We start from the raw sequence: 21,417 nt of genomic DNA on the forward strand, positions 1-21,417 counted from the left end.
AGGCTCTCGGGAGCCGTTTGTTAAGTTTTTAAGAATTTTGGGAGCCGGTTCTCCATGGCTACTTTAACAAATGGATCCCAAAATGTGGGCTTGGGCCCCTCCTGAATTCTCTTTTACTTTGCTGGCGAGAGAGAGCCCCCTGTTAACAATTTACCAGCACACCCCTGGGTGGGAGGGGATCAGTGACCTCTAGGGAAGTAAGGGGGGGGGTCATTCCTTTATCCCTTCAGTGGTCATCTGGTTATTTAGGTCACTTTTTTTGTGGCTTAGTCATTATTAAAACAGGTCTAGCTCAAAGTGTTTTCGTTTCTGTTCTGGGCGTATTCGTTTTGCTCCATTATGGTTGAAAAATGTCCAGGTCTTGGGAAGGCCCAAATACACCCTTAACACGTCTCCTTGAGTTCTGGATGCAGTGCAGATGAAATGCATAGAAAAACGTTTGGAAAATGGGTTTCAAAAATACCGATTTGGACGTTTTGGTGAGAAAAACGTTACTTTATGCCACTTTTTAGACTTTTTTCTCTTTCAAAAGTGAGCCCGAGCCAATCTTTCAGTACCTTTAACTTTGTTTGTTTCATTCTGTCACAGAGCTCCTAGCAGGCGCTCCTGAGGTTTGAATACCAGACTAAAACAAGAAAAGAACAAGGATTGCTCAGGGTATCCTAATTCTCATCTTATTCTAGTCTAGTATTCAAGGCTCGGGAGAACAACACTGAAACAACAGCAAACAAGCCCAGAGATGAGACAGAAATGCTCAGACCTGCCATGAGCTGGTTCCTGATGGGCCAATCAGGAAACAAGAAGTAAGATTACCAGAAATACAAGACACAGCTAGGAATGGGCTATCTATAGCAGGCCTCTCGAGAGGAACAGGCTCCTCCTGGAAGGCAACTTTCCCCTAACCCAAGCGTTAGGTTAAAGGTAGGCCAGTGGCGTACCAAGGGGGGAGGGGGCGGTCCGCCCCGGGTGCATGCCGCTGGGGGGTGCCGCGGCACGCGCCTGCTCCTCCGAGTTTGCTAAACTTCGCTTGTTCGCTGCAGCTCCCTCTGCCCTAGAACAGGTTACTTCCTGTTCCGGGGCAGAGGGAGCTGCAGCGAGCGAACAAAGTTTAGCAAACTCGGAGGAGCAGGCGCGTGCCGCAGCACCCCCCCCCCCCAGCGGCGTGCACCCGGGGGGTTTGTCATTTCGCCGGAGGGGGGGAGGTGTCATCTAGCGGGGGAGGGCGCGCTGCACCCGGGGGGGGGTGGCATCGGCGCTCCGCCCCGGGTGCCATCCAGGCCAGGAACGCCACTGAGGTAGGCTGATGACTCATTTGTTCTTACTGGTGTGTTTTTACATTTTGTAACCCACTTAGATTCAGTATTGATATTAGCGGGATATAAATACATCAAATAGAATAGAATAGCTATTAACAGTGGGGGGGAAAAGGCTGAAATTTAACAACACTGGGTTTATTTGTGTTATTTCAATGGGTAGATAATTTCGTCTTTCCATGGGTAAAACAGTTTGACCAACAGGAGTGTTTTTGAAAGATTGCCCTTCATGTGAACAGCGTTGGAGAGCTTTGCTGCCTTCCTCAGGTCATCGCGTGTCTGCTGAATATTTCTGTGGAAGAATTAACCACTCTGTCTGCTTCTCTGACCCTGCGACTGTGTCCCTTGTGTGTTTTCACAGAGTGCTTCGAGAACAGTGGATCAGAGCCAAGTACGAGAGAAAGGAATTCATTTACACAGAGAAGCAGGAGTCATACTCTGCAGGTTAGTAAACACTTGGCTGTTCTCTCCAGACAATGGACTATGTGCTGTGTTTGTGACTTTCCCTTGACAGCATAACTTGCTGCTTGCTGGGTTGTTATTAGCCGTAGACAGGGCAGTGACGGTGATGGGGGAAAGGGGTGAAGAAGAGAGATGGACCAGATGACCTCGTGAGGCCCCTTTCATACCTAGCTTTTTCTGGTTTGTGTTGGCATGATGCAAACAGCTTTTCCTTCAGTTTTACGATTGTATCAGAAAAATCTCTATACCTATGTAGAATACATGGTAGGATTCATTCAACCCTTCTGTATGCTTGTGTCCGAAATTCTGATGGCCTGGCACAGCAATATAAAGGCAGTTCTATAATAGGGCAGCCAGGGCCAGCCCAAGGCAAGATGCCGCCTGAGGCGGAGCTAACATGCCACCCCCCCCCCCCAAGGCCGAGATGCCGCCCCCTCCTCTGGGCGGCGTTTACCTCGTCACATTCCAAGCCCGGCAGCGGCAGAGATTCCCATATACTGCCCTGCCGCCAGCACCCGTCTGTTCCCTGTACTGCAGCTGCCTGAATCTCTGACGAAACAGGAAGTTACATCAGAGAGGCGGCCGCAGTAAAAGGAAGGGGCGGGTGGTGGCAGAAGGGCAGCTTATAGGTACCACTGTTGCTGCCGGGCTTGGAATGTAACGAGGTAAAGCGCTGCGAAGGGGGAGATGCTGCTCCTGAAGAGTGCCATCTGAGGCCCCCGCCTCAGGTGGTCTTAACGGTCGGGCCGCCCTTGAGAGCTGCTACAGTTTGGCATGCGGCACGCGAGGGTAGGAGCCTATTCAATAAAGGAACATAGGTACCTGCTTTTCCTTTCTAAAATACAAGTGTAACCAAGAATTAACATACCTAATATTTAGACACAAGCACTTAAGCCAGCCATAAAACTGTTTTAGGGGTGAGCATCAAAGTACGGCAGACACCTGCGTAACTGATAGCAGTGGCTTAGCGAGGGCAGATGCCACCTGGGGCGGTTCACCGCTCCCCCCCCCCCCCCCGGGTGCAGCATGACACCCCCCCTTGGCGCATCACCCAAGCCCCCCCTCAGCGCATCAACCCCCCCCCCTCGGCGCATCACCCAAGCCCCCCCCCCCCCCCGAGTGCATTCTTGCCTGCCGTGTGCACGCCGCTGGGGGGGGGGGGTGTCTGTTCCGCTGGTTCCCTGCTCCCTCTGCCCCGGAACAAACTGTTCCGGGGCAGAGGGAGCAGGGAACCAGCGGAGCCGACACCCCCCCAGCGGCGTGCACCCGGGGCGAACCACCCCCACCGCCCCACCCTTGCTACGCCACTGACTGATAGCATTCTGGATGTTATGCATATAAGGAGGAACTCTGCCTACATCCTGCCCATGCTCCACCCCTGTGTACACCCTTCTTGCAAATATGCATTATCTCTCGAATTCTGTAAAAGTTGCTAAAAATTGCCCAATTTGTGCATGTAATTTAATTGAATAATGAGCTAATTAGTGCCAATAATTGGCTTAATTAAATTTCATTGAAATATACACGAAAATTTAAGTTCAAATTCAAAAAGGGGCGTGGAAACAGGAGGATCATGGGTGCAACGGGGGGGGGGGGGGGGCATTCCTAACATTTGTGTACGTTGTCATAGAATGAAAGGGGATGCATGCCTAATTTCAGTTGGCGCAAATGGCCACACCTAAAGTTAGCCGTGATTCCTGGGCATAAGCCTTACTTTACGCGCAGTTTATGGAATAGCGTTTTTTGGGCACCGTTTTGTTTGGGTGGCATGTATGGAATTCATCCCTATGGTTTACAAAGGTGCGCTGAAAATGGCTTGCGGTAGTGTAGGCGCGGGTTTTGGGCACACGCCGATGCATTTTTGCTGAAAATGGACGTGCGGCAAAATCAAAATTGCCATGCGTCCATTTTTGGTCTGAGACCTTACCGCCAGCCGGGCGGTAATGACCTACGAACGTCAAATGCCACTTGGTGCGGGTCCATTACACGTGCCCGAAAATAACAAATATTTGAAGTTGAAGTGACCTTGTGAGACTTCAACTCTCGGCGGCCATTTTGAATCGGCGCCGAGGATCAGCAACAGGAAGGATGCATGCAGGGCAGCGCTCCGGGCAGGAAAGAGGGGGCTCACTAGACCACCAGGGCAGTAGTAAGGGGAGGGGGGTGACAGGGAGGGGGGGCGATGGGGTATGTGACAGGGGTCAGGGGAAAATGTGACAGGGGGCGGAGCGAGGGTGTGACAGAGGGTGGAGCGAGGGTGTATCAGGGGCGGGGTGGTGTGGGAAAGGGGGCGGGGTGGTGTGGGAAAGGGGGCGGGGTGTGTGGTGGGGGCAGGGCATGTGTCCTCCTTTTTGGGGGACAAAACATGGTAACCCTACCCTTGGCCTATCTTACATCACCTCTGGTGGTCTAGGGTAGAGTAGGCAGGAGCAGTTCCCAGTCATTCATGCCCATGCTAGTGTTGGGATCAAAATGGTAGCCATGACCGCTGGTGATAGTCTCGCAGTACTACTGCTAGGGGTCAGGCTGCCATAAAAGGAAAAGGGGAGGGAGCGACTTAAGTCCCAAACTGACCCCTTTCAGATGCAGTTGGGATCATTGGGCCATGTGTTAGCAGCCCAATGCTCCTGGGAAGCAAAAATAAAGCCAGCTTTGAGCTGGTATTAGTCTTCCAGGAATAAACACAGCTTACAAAGTTCACCACAAGCTGTGTTATTTGATTTACATAATAATTAGCTGTTTTGCATGGTTTGCATCTTTACTATTAGCCCACAGTAACGTAAAGTAAAAATTAAATACATTACAGTAATAAAATGCATGTTATTGCCATTTAATATGTGGTAAGGAACAAATAACATGGGTTATGGTCTTAATGCCTCCCCCCCCCCCCCACCCTAAAAGTTTTATTTTCTCTGGTGAAGAGGTTAGGCTTTGGTTGTTGGAGGTCACCACACATTCAGCAAGTGAGTGCAGGTGACAGATTCTGGTAAGGCATATGGTGGAGGGAGGCATGCATGACTTTGCCATGTGCCACTCAAGGGGTGTGAGATAAAAGGGGTGGGGGATTCTACCTCACCCTGCTTACAAAGCCAGCAGGTTCATTAGAACTAGAGAATGACACTTTGTCCCCGTCCCCGCCCCATCCCTGTGGGTTCTGTCTCTGTCCCCACCCCATCCCTGTGGGTTCTGTCTCCGTCCCCACCCCATCCCCGCAGGCCCTGTCCCCGTGGGCTCTGTCCTCATCTACAGAAGCCTTGAACACTTATGATTTTATATTTAAATCCTTTTATTAAAGTATAAAAAGGAACAATATGCTGTGCAACTGTTGTGTATAAATTACAAATAGAAAACAATAATAACAATGAGCAGCTATAATAACCCTCCTTCTCACCACCACCCTCTATCCTTCCAACTAGAAAATGACACGGGGACAAAGTTTGTCCCCATCCCTGTGGGCTCTGTCCCCATCCCCGCCCCCGTGGGATCTGTGCCCACCCTGTCCCCATCCCCGCATCATTCTCTAATTAGAACTTGATTTGTTTTCTTTCTGTACTTGTTGGGTGAAGATACAGCTATATCTTGTAAAGTGTAAAGGATCATGGATTTGATATGCTGCCTTTCTGTGGTACAATCAAAGTGGTTTGCATATATTATATGCAGGTACTTTCTCAGTCCCTAATTGGCGCACTGTCTAAGTTTTGTACCCGGGGCAATGGAGGGTTAAGTGATTTGCCCAGGATCACAAGGAGTAGCCGTGGGAAAGGAACCTGGTTTTCCTGGTTCTCAGGCCACGCCTCCACTCCAAGGAGCTTGTGATTGGTCAGTTTCTGGAAGAGTCACCAGACACTGGGGTCATGCAAGATTGGCATCCAGGGAGCTTCCAGAAAAATGCATTTTAGATAAAATGATCCTGTCAGGTGACTCTTTTATTTTATTTTATTTTATTTTATTTTATTTATCATTTTACTTAATTACATTCACATTTATCACATAAATGTAAGGAAATACAGAAATTAATATAAAAAGGAAAACATTTTCTCTCAACAATATATATTTACATAATTGTCCACAATTGGAAGATCCAAGATCAGGAAAACAATCTTAAAGAAAATAAGAAAAACTCAAAATGGTTAATCTTACACTTCACATTTTCTGAGGGAGGAAGGTTAATCGGTTATTGCAGCCGGTACAGTGGTAACTGAAGGAAGTTGCTGCAGAGGATTCTTCATCTGTTTCCACAAACTCTTATAATTTCTTAGGTTCAAACAAATAAGTAATAAGGAAATAAAACACTTACAAGGGAATCGCGCTAGGAAGGTCCCACCTAGGGCAATGATTCCTGGCTTAAAAGCCAAGACTTTACACCTCCCAGTCTGCGATTCCCTTGATGTGTCAGGAAATATTTGCATCTTTGAACCCAAAAAACTATCAACCATGTATCGGAAATACAATTTCAACACATTGTTCCTATCTAAATCAAAGACGAAAGTCACTAATAATAACTCTATCTATAACTTCTGAATTTTCCAAAATGTCAGTTAAAGTTACATCTCTTTTCTCTGATAAAGAAGATTTTAAAGAAAATATAATTTTAGTCACCAAAAGGTGGCTATCAGAAGATATTAGCAAAGTATCAGAGAAATATTTCTTCAAGAATTCAGTAGCTGACATATAGGATATTATAGGTAAATTTATCATTCTCAAGTTTTTTTCCCTTAATTGGTTCTCCAGAAATTCCAATTTTTACAAGAAAGATAACTATTCTTCATTACCAAATTATCTGATTTTCATAGAGAAGCCATTTCCGTAATCAAAGTCTCTATTTTTATATCTTGGACTTCCACTTTGTTAGATAGGTATTAATATAAATTCTTTAACTCACATAGTGAAAAATTTTAAACATCTGAAGAAGAGAGTTATTCACATTCTGCTGCAGTTCCTATAGTACGTCCATTATGACATTATTGGCTTCACCAAGTCCAATTTCTCCACAGAAACTGCTCCAGATATCTTTGGGGGGAAGAGCTCACTCGCCAATCCCCCAGTTGGTTTATTATCCGAGTCGATGCTGCGCCAGGACCTCCTCGGGTCACATGAAAATCCTAACCCACTTCGGGCGTTTCCATTATTGACCTCCATAGCGAAGCATTACTATTTCTGGGTCTTGGAGGGGTCGTGCCAACAGGGGGACTCAAAGTCACTCCCTCCAATGAGATTCGGCAATAAAGCCTTGCTGTTCCCCGAAGCAAGAACCGATATCCCCGACGTTATGACCCCGAATCTCTCCAAAATAGACTGAGAAGTGGTGGGAACCCCAGCCGTGTTTGAGGAGGACAGCACCACGGCTTTGCCTTTTCTCTTCCCCATTCTCTGGGGAGCATGCCCTCTTCTTCAAGCATTCTGGTGTAAAACGGGAACTCAACTAGCATACGTCCTCCCTCAACGCCATCTTGGATCCTCCAGGTTGGGACACTCTTTGTCTGGTTTCTCCTCAGAGGCCTGTGTGATATGGGTAACCCTACAGCATAGCCCTCTGAGTCATTGAAACACGGAAGCCCCTCCACCATTTACAAGGTGGTGTCCCTTCAGAGGGGCTGTCAGGTGACTCTTGATCCAGTTGGCAATCCTAGGAGGGAGTCACCCCAATTCAGGGTTGCCTTCGACCAGAGAGCCAAACCCCACAATACTTCCTTATTTGGAAGACTGACCCGCAGTTGACATCTTATAGCTGTTTAAACGCTGTCGGGCGGGAGCTGTTATCTGACATGAACCATGTTTCGCCCCAGCTGTTTCAAGGCTCACCCCCAAAATATTCAAGTGTCAGCTCACAGCCCCTGCCCGGCAACGTTCAAACAGCTAAGATAAGTACTGTTTGAAGTTTTTTGAGTTATTCTTTAGAATGTAGTGAATATGTTCACAAAAACAGAAATACAAATTTAAAAACAAATTTAAATGAAGTTGAATAGGTTTTACACTGCCTGATCGATGAGGTGTTAGGTGCTGTAAATCTTGCATGTTAAAAGTGGAGGAGTGGCCTAGTGGTTAGAGCACCGGTCTTGCAATCCAGAGGTGGCCGGTTCAAATCCCACTGCTGCTTCTTGTGATCTTGGGCAAGTCACTTAACCCTCCATTGCCTCAGTCCAAACTTAGATTGTGAGCCCTCCTGGGACAGAGAAATATCCAGAGCACCTGAATGTAACTCGCCTTGAGTTACTACTGAAAAAGGTGTGAGCAAAATCTAAATAAATTACTACTACTACTACTATTTAGCATTTCTATAGTGCTACAAGGCATACGCAGCGCTGCACAAACATAGAAGACAGTCCCTGCTCAAAGAGCTTACAATCTAATAGACAAAAAATAAATAAAGTAAGCAAATCAAATCAATTAATGTGAACGGGAAGGAAGAGAGGAGGGTAGGTGGAGGCGAGTGGTTACGAGTCAAAAGCAATGTTAAGGAGGTGGGCTTTCAGTCTAGATTTAAAGGTGGCCAAGGATGGGGCAAGACGTAGGGGCTCAGGAAGTTTATTCCAGGCGTAGGGTGCAGCGAGACAGAAGGCGCGAAGTCTGGAGTTGGCAGTAGTGGAGAAGGCAACAGATAAGAAGGATTTATCCATGGAGCTGAGTGCACGGGAAGGGGTGTGGAGAGATACTGGGGAGCAGCAGAGTGAATACATTTATAGGTTAGTAGAAGTAGTTTGAACAGGATGCAAAAACGGATAGGGAGCCAGTGAAGGGTCTTGAGGAGAGGAGTAGTATGAGTAAAGCGACCCTGGCGGAAGACGAGACGGGCAGCAGAGTTTTGAACCGACTGGAGAGGGGAGAGGTGACTAAGTGGGAGGCCAGCAAGAAGCAGATTGCAGTAGTCTAAACGAGAGGTGACAAGGGTGTGGATGAGGGTTTTGGTAGAGTGCTCGGAAAGAAAGGGGTGGATTTTACAGATGTTGTAAAGAAAGAAACGACAGGTCTTGGCAATCTGCTGGATATGAGCAGAGAAGGAGAGAGAAGAGTCAAAGGTGACCCCAAGGTTTCGAGCTGAGGAGACAGGGAGAATGAGAGAGCCATCAACAGAAATAGAAAACGGGGGGAGTGGGGAGGTGGGTTTGGGGGGGAAAATGAGAAGCTTGGTTTTGGTCATATTTAATTTCAGGTGGCGTTGAGACATCCAGACAGCAATGTCAGACAAGCACGCTGAAACTTTGGTTTGGATGCAAGGTGAGATATCAGGGGTAGAAAGGTAGATTTGGGAGTCATCAGCATAGAGATGGTAGGAAAAGCCATGGGATGAGATTAATGAACCAAGGGAAGAAGTGTAGATAGAAAAGAGGAGGGGACCAAGAACAGAACCCTGAGGTACGCCGACAAGCAGAGGGATAGAAGTAGAAGAGGATCCACCAGAGTGAACACTAAAGGTGCGGAGGGAGAGGTAGGAAGAGAACCAGGAAAGGACAGAGCCCTGGAATCCAAGTGAGGACAGGGTATCGAGAAGTATGCTGTGATCAACAGTGTCAAAAGCAGCGGAAAGATGAAAAAGAATGAGGATGGAATATTGACCTCTGGATTTAGCCAGTAATAGGTCATTGGAGACTTTAGTAAGTGCAGTTTCGGTTGAGTGGAGAGGGCGAAAACCAGATTGTAGTGGGTCAAGAATAGCATGTGAGGAGAGAAAATCAAGGTAGCGGCGGTGAACAGCACGCTCAAGTAAAAGTATATACCAACAATTTGCACTGCAGAGATTGGCAGATCTGTGGTATGGGTGCGTGTGTCATTGGAATATCCATGGTGAAAAATCTGTTCTGCCAGTTTTGAAATAAGATTGTTATAAATAGTGCACATTACTGATAAATAGTGTAGGCTGCTTGCAAAGAGTATAACAAGAAAACAGCCAAAATTTAATTTTCCCCCTGTCATTTTGGACCAGAAATTACACCATGAGGAATGTCATGAGAGTTGAAGGGAAAAAAACTATGTTGAAACCTTTTTTTTTTTTTTTTTTTAGCTAATTATTATGTTATTATTTTGTGGCCAGAAGATCAAAATGTTCTTTGACATTGCAAAACAATCTCAGGTTGATAGGAAAGCATTTTTGGCACTGAGTCCTGGCATCTCAGTCCTAGGTGCAATATTTTTTTCTGAAATTTCATTGTAAGTGCTCGGTAACGTTGAAAGGGAATCAATATGTTTTCCTAGAATCTACTCAAGTAAAGAAATTCCTTCTTGATCATTCTGTTTGATAGATGGTTTCCTCTTTGTTTCAGGAGGGGGTAGTGTAACAGGGTGAAGATTTGTTTCTTTGCCTGTAGGAATTATAAGAATTGTTTGAGATTTATAAATGATTTAGAGATGGGAGTAACTAGTGAGGTAATTAAATTTGCTGATGACACAAAGTTATTCAAAGTCATTAACTCGCGACAGGATTGTGAAAAATTACAGAAGGACCTTATGAGACTGGGCGGCTAAATGGCAGATGATGTTTAATGTGAGCAAGTGCAAGGTGATGCATGTGGGAAAAAAGAACCCGAATTATAGCTACGTCATGCAAGGTTCCACGTTAGGAGTTACGGACCAAGAAAGGGATCTGGGTGTCGTCGTCGATAATACACTGAAACCTTCTGCTCAGTGTGCTGCTGCGGCTAGGAAAGCGAATAGAATGTTGGGTATTATTAGGAAAGGTATGGAAAACAGGTGTGCGGATGTTATAATGCCATTGTATCGCTCCATGGTGCGACCGCACCTTGAGTATTGTGTTCAATTCTGGTCGCCACATCTCAAGAAAGATATAGTAGAATTGGAAAAGGTGCATCGAAGGGCGACTAAAATGATAGCGGGGATGGGACGACTTCCCTATGAAGAAAGATTAAGGAGGCTAGGGCTATTCAGTTTGGAGAAGAGACGGCTGAGGGGAGACATGATAGAGGTATATAAAATAATGAGTGGAGTGGAACAGTTGGATGTGAAGCGTCTGTTCACGCTTTCCGAAAATACTAGGACTAGGGGGCATGCGATGAAACTACAGTGAAGTAAATTTAAAACAAATCGGAGAAAGTGTTTCTTCACCCAACGCATAATTAAACTCTGGAATTTGTTGCCGGAGAATGTGGTGAAGGCGGTTAGCTTAGCAGAGTTTAAAAAGGGGTTAGACGATTTCCTAAAGAACAAGTCCATAAACCACTACTAAATGGACTTGGGAAAAATCCACAATTCCAGGAATAACATGTATAGAATGTTTGTACATTTGGGAAGCTTGCCAGGTGCCCTTGGCCTGGATTGGCCACTGTCAGGGACAGGATGCTGGGCTCGATGGACCCTTGGTCTTTTCCCAGTGTGGCATTACTTATGTACTTATGTTTTTCTTTATACTTTTTATGTGAGATCCGTCTTCATGTGATGTGGATTAGATGTATATAATATGGAAACATAAGATAAAGTAAAACACAATCACAATGTGTTTTCCTGGATTTTGTGATTTTGGTTACCAATACATTAAAAAATGTAATTAAAAAAAACCCAAAACACAACCAAATAAGTAAGTAAAATAACCATAAAATCATAAACACACATTTATTTTATTTAAAAGAATTTACTCTAGTGAAAAGTAAATGATCAGCTTGTTTCTTCTTCAGAAATACTATGAGCCCCTTGTACTAAACTGCGCTCATGATTCCCGGCACAGCAAATGCGAAGCAGCCCATTTAATTCGAATGGGCTTCGTTGCATTTTCCGCACTGAAGTCACTTGTGTGGTTTAGTATAGGAGGCCTCTAAATAAACTGTTCGCTGCTGTTTTATCAGCCAGAGTGTTGCTATGCTCATATAGGCCCTCTCCTCAAGTCGCTTCACTGGCTTCTTATCCGTTTCCGCATACAGTTCAAACTCCTCTTATTGACTTATAAGTACATTCACTCTGCAGCTCCTCAGTACCTCTCCACTCTCATCTCTCCCTACATTCCTCCCCGGGAACTTCATTCACTGGGTAAATCTCTCTTATCTGCACCCTTCTCCTCCACCGCTAACTCCAGACTCCGTTCCTTTTATCTTGCTGCATCATATGCCTGGAATAAACTTCCATAGCCGGTAAGTCAAGCTCCATCTCTGGCCATCTTCAAATCTAGGCTAAAAGCCCACCTTTTTGATGCTGCTTTTAATTCCTAACCCTTACTCACTGGGAGGGGCATAATCGAACGGGGATGACCATCTCCAAGGACGCTCATATTGAAACATGATGGGCATCCATCTTTCGTTTCGATAATACGGTCAGGGACGCCCAAATCTCAACATTTAAGTCGACCTTAGAGATGGTCGACCTAAATGTTGAGATGGGCAACCTTAGAGATGGGTGATCTCGGTTTTCGCCGATAATGGAAACCGAGAACGCCCATCTCAAAAACGACCAAATCCAAGGCATTTGGTCGTGGGAGGAGCCAGCATTCATAGTGCACTGGTCCCTCTCATATGTCAGGACACCAACCGGGCACCCTTGGGGACACTGCAGTGGACTTCACAAATTGCTCCCAGGTACATAGCTCCCTTACCCTTCGGTGCTAAGCCACCCCCAAAACCCACTCCCCACAACTGTACACCACTACCAAAGCCCTAAGGGGTGAAGGGGGCACCTATATGTGGGTACAGTGGGTTTCGGGTGAATTTTGAAGGGCTCACATTTACCAGCACAAGTGTAACAGGTGGGGGGGGGGGGAATAGGCCTGGGTCCGCCTGGCTGAAGTGCACTGCACCCACTAAAACTGCTCCACGGACCTGCATACTGCTGTCATGGAGCTGGGTATGACATTTGAGGCTGGCAAAAAAAAAATTTAAATTTTTTTAGGGTGGGAGGGGGTTGGTGACCACTGGGGGAGTAAGGGGAGGTCATCCCCGATTCCCTCCGGTGGTCATCTGGTCAGTTTGGGCACCTTTTCATGGCTTAGTCACAAGAAAAAATGGACCAAGTAAAGTCGGCCAAGTGCTCGTCAGGGACGCCCTTCTTTTTTCCATTATTGGCCGAGGACGCCCATCTCTTAATCACACCCCAGTCCCGCCTTCGCTACAGTGCCGACATGCCCCTGTGAACTTTGCCCGTCCCTGCGAAGGAAAGCAGTTGAGGATGCCCAAAATTGGCTTTCGATTATGCCGATTTGGGCGACCCTGAGAGAAGGACGCCCATCTCCCAATTTATGTCGGCGCCCTTCTCTTTTGAAAATAAGCCTGCAATGGTCCATCAAGCCTAACATCCTGTTTCCAACAATGCCCAATCCAGGTCACAAATACCTGGCAAGATCCCCAAAAAAGTTCAATACATTTTATGCTGCTTATCCCAGAAATTATCAGTGGATTTTCTCCAAGTCATTTTAATAATGGTCTATGGACTTTTCCTTTAAGAAGCCGTCCAAACCTTTTCTTAAACCCCGCTAAGCTAACCGCCTTTACCACATTCTCTGGCAATGAATTCCAGAGTTTAAGTACATGTTGAGTGAAGAAAAATTTTCTCTGATTTGTTTTAAATTTACTACTTTGCAGCTTCATTGCATGTCTCCTAGTCCTAGTATTGTTGGAAAGAGTAAACAAACGATTCACGTCTACCTGTTCCACTCCACTCATTATTTTATAGACCTCTATCATATCGCCCCTCAGCCGTCTTTTCTCACAGTCTCAGCTTAGACATAGCTCAAAGATGGCTTCCTTGCAGTGTGTGAAACTGGAAAACAGGAAGAGAAGCTATACACTTCTTAACGGCAACATGATGACATCACGGGGGGGGGGGTTCTGTTGGATATGCTGATGGTCGGATTAGCGGAGGTCAGATAATCGAGACTGTACTGTACTTAAAAAAATAGAAAGCATAATAGGAGGAAACAATAAAATTATCCTCTTCTTTGCTGCTTTCCTTGTAACAAGATTTACTCACTTCAACTGATTGAAAGAGGTCAGTGGCTTAGTCAGCTTTTCTTTGGGGCTCTCTTTAGTCAGAGTAACCTTGATGGCCATTTTTATTGTGCCATAAACTTTCTTATGAAAACTCTGTGGTAGAGTTCTATCGGACATGATGAAAACTCAATTCTTTGATGCTTGTAATCAGTAGCATACCAGGGGCGGGGCGGTGGGGGCAGTCTGCCCCGGGTACAGTCAGCAAAGGGGGTGCACAGAGCAGTCGTGCAGCTCTCAGCTCCGCTGGTCCTCTGCCCCCTCTGACGTTACTTCCCGTTTTGGGGCAGGAGACCAACAGAGCCGACAGCCGCACGACTGCTCTGTGTACCCCCTTGCTAGGAGGAAGGGTGGTAAGGGTGATGCTCCTCAGGGGGGGGGGGGGAGTGGCGTGCCTCGGGGAGGGTGAGGCAGCGACCCACCCTGGATGGCATGCAAGCTAGGTACACCACTGCTTGTAATCCCTTTGATTTGTGTAAGAATCATTCAAAGATTTTACAGGACTCAAGCCTCCGAAATGGTTCTTTCATGCATAGTACAGCATCGCCCTTGTATTATTTTAGCTGTGTCGCACTGTTCTAGTCTTCTTTTTGTAATCTTCTCAATCTGGGTTGGGGGAGGCATTCAATGGATCTTGGAGGAAGTGGAGTGGAGGAGTGGCCTAGTGGTTAGGGTGGTGGACTTTGGTCCTGGGGAACTGAGTTCGATTCCCACTTCAGGCACAGGCAGCTCCTTGTGACTCTGGGCAAGTCACTTAACCCTCCATTGCCCCATGTAAGCTGCATTGAGCCTGCCATGAGTGGGAAAGCACGGGGTACAAATGTAACAAAAATAAAATAGATACTATTGGAGATTCTACATGGAATGTTGCTACTATTGAAGATTCTACATGGAATGTTGCTATTCCACTAACAACATTCCATGTAGAATCTCAAATAGTAGCAACAGTGGAGGAGTGGCCTAGTGGTTAGGGTGGTGGACTTTGGTCCTGGGAAACTGAGGAACTGAGTTTGATTCCCACTTCAGGCACAGGCAGCTCCTTGTGACTCTGGGCAAGTCACTTAACCCTCCATTGCCCCATGTAAGTCGCATTGAGCCTGCCATGAGTGGGAAAGCGCGGGGTACAAATGTAACAAAAAAAGAATAGTGAAACATAATTTTAATTACAATGCATCGTACTGCAGTTTTAAAGAAGCTAATTGTGCCACATTTTTTTCAGGAGAAGGACGAGAGGAAGGAGAATTGAAAATAACACAAAATAGCAAAAAGGAAAGAGGGGAACATAACCTAAAAATACGAGAAATTCTGGCCTACCCTATCCAGTGTGTTTTTTTTTCTAGCAGAAAAGGTGCCGGTACTCAGAAGCTAGGCCACCCTTCAGGGGTGGGGTGATCACTGAGGGACTCACCCCCACAGTAGCCACAGTCACAGAATCTATGGCAAGGCGGAATTTGGTGTGTAGAGCCTGAGCTCATTCATTAAAACTTGGGGTCCGTGGGTCAATTTTAGCAGATGGTGGAAAAGGTGCCGGCACTCGGTACCCCTAAGTACCCCCTCAAAAAAAGCCCAGACCCTATTATTATTATTAGCATTTGTATAGCGCTACCAGACCCCACCCTATTAGGGTCCTACTCAGCGTCAGAGGAGCTGAGGAGAGACGTATGATGCTTACAGCTAAAATATTTCTAGCAAAGCTTTAACATGAAGATACAAATTACAAGAGAGAGAAAAAAGATGGGTTTAGCTTGTTGTTTTGCTATCTGCAAGGATGTGTGGCCCGAGAACAAAGCTGCAGCCTTTTCAGTATCAAGGACTGTCTGTTGTTCTTTCTCCTTTACCAGCTCTGTACTGTGTGAGCCAGACAGGACTGGGGGGGGGGGGGGGGGGGGGGGGGGGGGGGGGAGCGCTCATAGCTGTTTTTTCTCTCCCTCTGTTTTCCTTTCTTATTGCAAGCTGTAAATAAAAAGTCCTTAGCTGGAACTGCCACAGGCTCAGTGGACTGACCTTTCTTCACCGAGTGTCCATGTCTCCAGGGCAATTAATCAAATCATTTCTTTAGGTCTTTGTATTAAGGCTTTATTCTTGGAAACGATGAAATGCATAGTCATCGCTAAGTCATCCTGAGCAGGTTTTTCATTTCAGCCTTCAAAATAATTGCACGCCAAAGCCAGCCCTCTGCATTCTTCTTGTAATGAAATGCCCCTTGGTTTTTTTCTGCATGATTCCAGTTTACCTTATGAAGTCTTGTAGACGTGTCCTCCTAAAATGAAACCATTTGAGAAAATGAGACATTTCAGTGCTTAGTGCTGTGAGATATTTCGCCAGGGGGAGATGAAAAGAAAGAGAGCTGCATTCTAAATACAAACATAATAATCATAAATTAATGTAGAACCTATGACAAAATGCACAAAAGCATAATGCAGGGCCTGATTTATGAAGCCGTTCTCCCAGTCATGTGCCTACAGGAAAAACCTTTCTATAAATCTCAAGTGACTTCATTGGCTCCCTATCCGTTTCCACATGCAATTCAAACTCCTCTTATTGACTTACAAGTTCATTCACTCTGCAGCTCCTCAGTACTTCTCCACTCTTATCTCTCCCTACATTCCTCCCCAGGAACTCAGTTCATTGAGTAAATCTCTCTTATCTGCACCCTTCTCCTCCACAGCCAACTGCAGACTCCGTTCCTTTTATCTTGCTGCACCTTAGGCCTGGAACAGACTTCCTGAGCCGGCACGTCAAGCTCCATCTCTGGCCGTCTTCAAAGCTAAGCTAAAAGCCCACCTTTTTGAGGCTGCTTTTAATGCAGTGGCGTTCCTAGGGGGGCTGACACCCGGGGCGGATCGCCGATGCGCCCCGCCCCCCCCCGGGTGCAGCGCGACCCCCCCTCCCAGCAAAAGGACACCCCCCTGCGAAAGAACCCCCCGGGTGCACGCCGCTGGGGGGGGAGGTACCGCGCGCACCTGCCCTTTGTTCGTTCCATGCTCCCTCTGCCCCGGAACAACCTGTTCTGGGGCAGAGGGAGCATGGAACGAACGAAGGACAGGCGCGCACGGCACCCCCCAGCGGCGTGCACCCAAGGCGGACTGCACCCCCCCCCCCAGGAACACCATTGTTTTAATGCCTAGCCTCTATTTAATTGTACAGTACCCATGTCTGTTTTATCATTCCCACGTTAAGTTTTCCCCATATTTGTCTTGTTTGTCTGTCCTGATTAGATTGTAAGCTCTGTTGAGCAGGGACTGTGTCTTACATGTTCTGTGTACAGCACTGCGTACATCTAGAAGCGCTATAGAAATGATAAGTAGTAGTAGTCTTTGGGATTCCGGAATCTTGCTTCTCTGGGATTCCGGAATCTTTCTACTCTTTGGGATTCTGCACAGAATCTTGCTACTCTTTGGGATTCCGGAATCTTGCTACTCTTTGTTCTTATCCCTTATTTGTCCTGTTTGTCTGTCTTGATTAGATTGTAAGCTCTGTCGAGCAGGGACTGTCTCAAATGTTCAGTGTACAGCACTGCGTATGTCTAGTAGTGCTATAGAAATGATAAGTAGTAGTAGTAAATCAGGTTGAAAAGGTAGCAGGAGATATAAAAGGTGGCTGCCGGCCTGGGACTTCAAGCCCCCTAAATTTCCTTTTTATGTGACTGCTTGAAACCATGAATAAATCCAAACTTGAAATCTTAAATTTGCAATTAGAGTGAGCCTGGAGGTGTCTGTGCTGCAGTTTCAGAACATCAGCTGCGGAAGTTTCTACAAGGGAATCTTGACACTTTTTAAATTGTGATAACGCTCAGTGTGAGACCAGAGCAGCTTATGCAGTGTATTTCATTTGATCCCAGGGAGCGTGCAGAGCAAAATATCTCTTAGACTAAAGTCGTGACTGAAGGTGGTACAGCTGTGTATTTGTGGGAGGGACACATATATGCAATGCACACAAACACACACATATGCACAAATACATACAGAATAAATTAATTTCTCTTAGTATGTCAGTTGACAAGAGCCATCAGATATTTTTTCTTCATGAAGTTTACAACATTGTAGTGAAAAGAGACATTTATTGCATGGCTGTAAAAGAGAGAACAGAGCTGCTATGTCATTTTTATATAGCAGCCCTGCGTTACGTGGTAGGGTTGAGCTGTTGTAATCATTACCCAATTCTCAGGCTCTCAGCATCTGCTTTCTGCTAGTGTCTTTTAGAGTTTCAGACCTGGCTTACACGAGACAGGTTTCAACATCTACAAAGGGTCCGATTTATAGACGGTCGGTGGCTCAGCTGTTTGGGGATGAGGTGGAGCTGGAGCAGCGCCGGGACAGGGTCCGAGTCCATAATTGTCTGATAACATATGTCAAAGAATAAAAGTGGCAGGGATGTAACTTCCTGTTTCCGTGAAGGCGGGAAGCATCTCAGAGAAGGCCGAGAGCCTGAGACAGCCGTGCCTTAACCCCTACGGTGCCGCTACTGGCAGGCGATCAAGGGTGGTAGAAGGACCGTGGGGAGGAGGAGAGATGCTGGCACCTGTGGGAGGGAGTCTGCTGCAGCCGGGGATTGAGACCTGTTCCTCTGCTGAACCGAGGAGGGCACCTGGGATCTTGTGACCTGGATTGGCCACTGTTGGAAACAGGATACTGGGCTTGATGGACCTTTGGTCTGACCCAGTATGGCAACGCTTATGTTCTTATGTTCCTGATTCTTCATGGTGGGTCGAGTCCTTGTAACCATTTCCTGATTCTTTATGGTGGGTCGAGTCCTTGTAACCATTACCTGATTCTTCATGGTGGCTCGAGTCCTTGTAACCATTTCCTGATTCTTCATGGTGGGTCGAGTCCTTGTAACCATTTCCTGATTCTTCATGGTGGGTCAAGTCCTTGTAACCATTACCTGATTCTTCATGGTGGGTCGAGTCCTTGTAACCATTTCCTGATTCTTCATGGTGGGTCGAGTCCTTGTAACCATTACCTGATTCTTCATGGTGGGTCGAGTCCTTGTAACCATTTCCTGATTCTTCATGGTGGGTCGAGTCCTTGTAACCATTTCCTGATTCTTCATGGTGGGTCGAGTCCTTGTAACCATTACCTGATTCTTCATGGTGGGTCGAGTCCTTGTAACCATTTCCTGATTCTTCATGGTGGGTCGAGTCCTTGTAACCATTACCTGATTCTTCATGGTGGGTCGAGTCCTTGTAACCATTTCCTGATTCTTTATGGTGGTCCAAGCTGTTGTAACCATTACCTGATTCTTCATGGTGGGCCAAGTTCTTGCAGCTACTACCTGATTATTTTCAGCAGAATTAAGATTCTTGCATTTGTATATCTCATACTCCCTTTTAAGCCTCAGTTCAATAAATTAGTGAGGCTTATAAGATGGTAAAATGTCTGTGCCAAGGTTTGTGTTTTATGTGTAAAGGGGGGGGGGGGGAGGGTCCCGGTTACGGTCCATTGATGGATTCACATTCCAGGTCCCCCACAGAACACTTCTCCCAATCCTCTCCCTTCTTCACTGAATGCATGCACACTCTTATCCAAGGGAGCAGATTCTCTCCAGGTTGGGGGTGGGGGGGTTTCTCTTCAAGGCCCTGACTTACAAGTCCCTAAGTTCAAACTATCACTCAGAGACAGATATGGGGTGCTGTTTTGACCTGGAGCTATGCCCAAAAAAAGAGGAACTAACTAGCCCCAAGCCTTAATAGCAAATGCAATGTATATATTTGGCTATATATAAGGGATGCATTTCGATTAAAATTTTTAATCTTGATTAATGGTGGGACATAGCCAGCAGTCCACCGGGGGGGGGGGGACGACATATTTCCTCTTCCTTCCCACCCCCACCCCCACATTATTTATTTATTTATTAGGATTTATTTACCGCCTTTTTGTAAGAATTCACTCAAGGTAGTGTACAGTAAGAATAAATCAAACATAAGTAATAGCTAATTACAACAGTAAAAATATTTAAATAACAATACAAACTATGGCATAGTGTACTACTTACAAAGTCAACACAATATGTAATAGAACATTTTAGTAGACAGTGTAGGGTATAAGCAAAGATGGAACATATGGATAGGTAAGAAAGTAAGAGGAGTTAGAAAATAAGGTGACTAATTTAAAGAAAGGTGCAGATGAGGTCAGAGAGATGATTAAATGTTATGTCAGCTAGGGTAGGAGTGGATAAATTATGTTTTGCTGCAGTATGTGCAGCCTGTGTCACTCCTTATGTGTGCGTGAGACTAAAAAGTTAGTTACTTCTTACATTAAAGGCCTATTTGAAGAACCAAGCTTTCCACTGCTTCCTGAAGTAGAGATAGTCTTGTGTTAAGCAGAGCCTTTCAGGGAATGTAATCCAGAGTAAAGTAAATGGGACGGGCAGAGAAGAGAGAGCCGCCAGCGGTCCAGGAGGGGAGGGAGAGATGCTGTGCGTGCATGCGTCCGGGCAGGTAGGGGAGGGAGGGCAGTTAATCAATATCAATTTTTTAAAATTGTGATTAATGATTAACATGTTAATCACGATTAATGTGCAGCCCCAGTCTGGGTTGGGCCCAAACCCACATAGCCATGCCTTGCTTAACTCCTTTTATGGATCTCAATCAGTAAGCATGCAGTGATCACATGTTTACATCATGATCTGAACAAAACAGCTTATATAATATATAGCTATTAAGCATGTGCAAGATACCAAGGTCATTTACAGGACAGATATTGTTCTAAGAGTCAGCTGACCTGTTTACATAGTCTAAGCCAAAGGGCCATGGACAATAATCTAAACTATTACCACTACAGGTGCTCTGACTCACTTTACTGAAGATAAATGCAAAAATATTACCTTCGTCACACCAGTCTCCATGGGTATCTGACTCATTTAAGTCAGGCAGTGCCACTGAATTCATCTCAGAGGATGTTATAACCAATGGCACGCAGTCCCTCTCTTCTCCGACTTGGAATGGTCTTGAGTGTAGGAACATACTGGGTCATAGGTGCCGACTACTACTACTACTTATCATTTCTATAGCGCTACTAGACGTACACAGCGCTGTACACTTGAACATGAAGAGACAGTCCCTGCTCGACAGAGCTTACAATCTAATTAGGACAGACAAAGAGGACAAACAAGAGATAAGGGAATATTAAAGTGAGGATGTTAAAATAAGGGTTCTGAACAAGTGAATAAGGGTTAGGAGTTAAAAGCAGCATCAAAAGGCTGATCAGGTAAATAAAAGACATAATTGTTCCCCAAATACTTAACAAGACATTTACAGAGATATCTAAGGAAAAAGCAAATCACCAAGACTGCGAGTCTCAATACACATAGCAAGAAATAATGTTCTTCTCTCCTGTGCTATTTATGCCAAATCTGGAAATATCCAAATCTTATGGCCTAAAAATGTAGTGGAGGAGTGGCCTAGTGGTTAGAGCACCGGTCTTCATCCAGAGGTGGCTGATTCAAATCCCTCTGCTGCTCTTTGCGATCTTGGGCAGATCACTTAACCCTCTATTGCCTCAGGTACAAAATTAAGATTGTGAGCCTTCCAGGAACAGAGAATACCCAGCGTACCTAAATATAACTCTCCTTGAGCTACTACTGAAAAGGTGCGAGCAATATCTAAATGAATAAAGTTCAAATATTGCAGAAGTTTTGTTCAAACGCCAATGTCACAAGCAGGGTAGCCTCTCCTACAATGGGAAGGTCTGAGGGTTCCAAAAGATTTACTGACTCAGTCTCTG

At 45.8% G+C, this 21,417-nt stretch overlaps 1 protein-coding gene across 1 annotated transcript in view; it reads left to right on the forward strand.

Annotated features, from left to right (window-relative positions):
• ADAP1 (ArfGAP with dual PH domains 1) overlaps positions 1-21,417 on the forward strand; it is a 156,355-nt gene that overhangs the window by 65,806 nt on the left and 69,132 nt on the right. Inside the window, 1 exon segment of the mRNA XM_030211862.1 lies at positions 1,675-1,757. Within this exon segment, the coding sequence (XP_030067722.1) occupies positions 1,675-1,757 (83 nt within the window).

This window comes from Microcaecilia unicolor, chromosome 8 (assembly GCF_901765095.1).
Source record: "Microcaecilia unicolor chromosome 8, aMicUni1.1, whole genome shotgun sequence".
Taxonomy (NCBI): Eukaryota; Metazoa; Chordata; class Amphibia; order Gymnophiona; family Siphonopidae; genus Microcaecilia; species Microcaecilia unicolor.